This window comes from Prinia subflava, chromosome Z, assembly GCF_021018805.1.
Source record: "Prinia subflava isolate CZ2003 ecotype Zambia chromosome Z, Cam_Psub_1.2, whole genome shotgun sequence".
NCBI classification, from domain to species: Eukaryota; Metazoa; Chordata; class Aves; order Passeriformes; family Cisticolidae; genus Prinia; species Prinia subflava.
This window is the reverse complement of record NC_086283.1, coordinates 90,364,530-90,367,485: the sequence shown is the minus strand read 5'-3', so window position 1 is coordinate 90,367,485 and position 2,956 is coordinate 90,364,530. Positions and strand designations below refer to the sequence as shown.

The 2,956-nt window shown below is 38.8% G+C and overlaps 1 protein-coding gene across 1 annotated transcript; it reads right to left on the bottom strand.

The window, feature by feature from the left end:
- Positions 1–741: 741 nt before the first annotated feature.
- HSPB3 (heat shock protein family B (small) member 3) lies at positions 742–2,263 on the bottom strand. The gene has a single exon (XM_063423703.1). The coding sequence runs from the start codon at positions 2,244–2,246 to the stop codon at positions 1,647–1,649; it is 600 nt and encodes a 199-aa protein (XP_063279773.1). The 5' UTR covers positions 2,247–2,263; the 3' UTR covers positions 742–1,646.
- Between the last annotated feature and the right edge of the window lie 693 nt (positions 2,264–2,956).

The following is a 2,956-nucleotide window of genomic DNA, read 5'->3' as shown; positions in this document are numbered from 1 at the left end:
TTTAGTTTGTTAGAAAACATTACACTCTTCTGGTATATTAAAAATATAATGGCATGTGATGGAAATTTACAATTCAGACTTTATTCTTCCTTCTTTTACAAATTTCTTGTGAGTTTTAGTAAAATTAAAAGCTAAAACACAAGAATTGTACTACCCACTTTCTAAAATCAGTTGCTTCGAGTATCTTGAAGTCTAAAAAACAAGTCTAATCTTTGTCATAAATGGATATGTGCATAACATACGAGCTTAGGATTTTAATTTGAAACTCTCTAACTTCAGCCAGTGAGAGCCCAGGTTTTGTTCATCATAGTTTTTTTGTATTCTTAAAATTGTATTTGTATTCAGTTTCATTTGAATATGTTTTTGATTTGTCCAAACAGCAGATGGCTGTGATAAAGTGTCTGTATTTAACTTGGCACTTTCCATTCCACATTCCTTTACTATTCATAGCACACCAGTCTCCAGTACACATACAAGGAGGCAGTTTAACTTTCAGATGCAGTTACCCTCAAATGTGTGAGTATTTTCAAACCCATAGCATTATTTCTTCTTAATATTGAGAAGACCACATACTAGATATAGAAGGTAGATATTTTTTCATCTTTACCACTCTAATGAAATGTGAGACACTGGAACAGAAACTAAAGCTGTGTCTGCAGTAAGGAACCCCTGTATTTAAAATTAGACTCATGTAGAGCCTGTGTTCCTCTGCGCAGAGGAGGATTATCATTGGCAGAAAAATTTGGCTCTTGAAGACAGAGTTGTGGGATTTCAGCATAAATTGTCAAGCATTATGGATAATTATATACTTATCTGATTAAATAACAAGAGTCCCTAAAATGTGTAAGAAAAAAGGCATTTGTGCAAAGGCAATGTCTTTTTATTACTGAGGTTTCACAAAGAATAATTTGCTGCTTTTGTAAGCAAAATATTTTTCTCCAGTTGTTGTGTTAAACAAAGCAAATTTTGTAAAATGTCTTAAAAGGTTTTCTTTCAAATTACTTTTCAGAAAGTATAATTTCTATTTCTTGTGTTTCCAAGCAAATAAAGTCAAGCAAATAAATTCTTTTTTCTTATAGTTTGAAACATGCAACACACTTCTAAAAAGTAATCTCTTGAGAGTTTTTGGTATGAAACCTTGAACTGTGATAATAGGGATTTTTCTCTTGATGCTACCTTTCACTTCATGTGCTTTTCCAGAGAGAAGAATTTAATCTCAAAAATTAGAAGAACAGATTTTTTGGTACGTAAATTTCCATAATATTCACAACTTAATCCATTCTTTCTTCAGTGTTTATGACTATGTATGACAAATACTTATTCCTTCAAAATACAGTTCCTGCTACTTAAACTGTGCTCTATTTTCAATATGTTATCAAATAGATGTTTTTTTCTCCTGCTGAGACGAGCCCAAGTTTGCTACTGTTCAAACAGCCTGGGTTTTCAACCTAAGTGTAGCTGGAGGCAAGCAGTATAACATTCCACATCAAGCAGTAAACTCAGCATACAGAAAAATTTATACAAAGAATTTCCTTTACTGTAACAAATACTGCTACATGCCTACTACACCCAACAGCGTTGCATGACTGATATTATTTTGTTACATTAAGAATGTTTTTATCTCACCGATAACTATAGAAATGGTTCTAATTCTTTTCCACTGAGTTCTTCATTTCAACAACCAAGATACCATCGTGGCAGAAAAATGCAGACAAGTCCTTGTTCTCCACTCCATCGGGTAATTTGTATTGTCTGGTGAAGCTTCTGGATATGAAACCGTGTTCGTCCATCCTGGGTCCGTGCTGAGCTTTAATCAGGAGCCAGCCTTCGAAAGTCTGGATAATGACATCTTCGGGGCGGAACTGCACAACGTCCAGCAGGACCCGAAAGTGTGTGTTTCCCTCCTCCTGGCCGCTCTCTGCGGCCCCGGCCGCGCTGTCGGTGGCACACCGTCGGCTGCTCGCTGCAGCGGTGGCGGGGCCCGGCAGAGCGTAGAGAAGGTGGTTCAGTTTGTTTGCTTCCAGCTCTCGGTCAGCAAACTGCTCCTGGTAGCGAACAGGAGTTTCCACCCAGTGTCTTATGACAGCTTCTGCCATCGCCGAGGCAGAAGGATCAGCTGCTGCTGCTGCTGCTGTGTCGGGAAGCTGCAGAGTCAGACTGAGCTCTTCCCAGCCGTGCGTCTTAGCCACAGGCCAGTCTATCAGTTGATGTCGTCTTTCACTTTTAGAACAGGCAGAGCTTAACATTTAATACAGTGTCCTGTGTTCCAGTGCTGTGAGACTTGTTTCATCTTTTATCCACTAACAATAGAGCACTATTTATAGCGCTGCAGCCTTGAGTGGCTTCAACACATGCATGGCTTTCATGCAGGAGTAGTAGAAGCAAAACTTCAATGCAGTCTCCTTAGTGCAATATTCTGTTTATAATTATGAATAATGATTACACAAATAATGTGAAAGATTTTTTATTTAAATGGAAGTTCAATACTTTTGTTTTTCCAAGAGATATATGGCAATAAGTACAAACTTTGTATTTCTTCCAGTTGAAACATGGAGCTAGTGAAGGAGGAGGTTTAATTACCTTGGCAGCAGGAATGGAGCAGATTTCAGGTTAAAGTGTTCAGTTAAATTGTAAAGTTAGCAAGTGCATTGGGCACTTTTGCAGAACCTGTGCATACATGAAATTTGGGCATGGTCACCCCAGGACACCGTGTTATTGGTGGGAGGAGGGAACCATCTGTGCCCAAAAAGGGGGAGCCTGAAGGGCTGAGTCTGCAATCTTTGTGACCTACAAACGCAGCAGAGACATCTCCAGCATGTCAGCGAGTCAGACATGAGAGTGCAGGGAGAGCTACAATGAAAGCTCATGTTTCAAAGCTTCCAGAAGAGGGTAGAATTACTTTCCCCGAGCAGCATAGTAAAGACAATTCTAAATCCTTAATGCTATCACATCATCC

Excerpts from the sequence above, each read along its gene's own strand:
- HSPB3 (XM_063423703.1), bottom strand. The coding sequence starts at position 2,246 with ATGTTAAGCTCTGCCTGTTCTAAAAGTGAAAGACGACATCAACTGATA.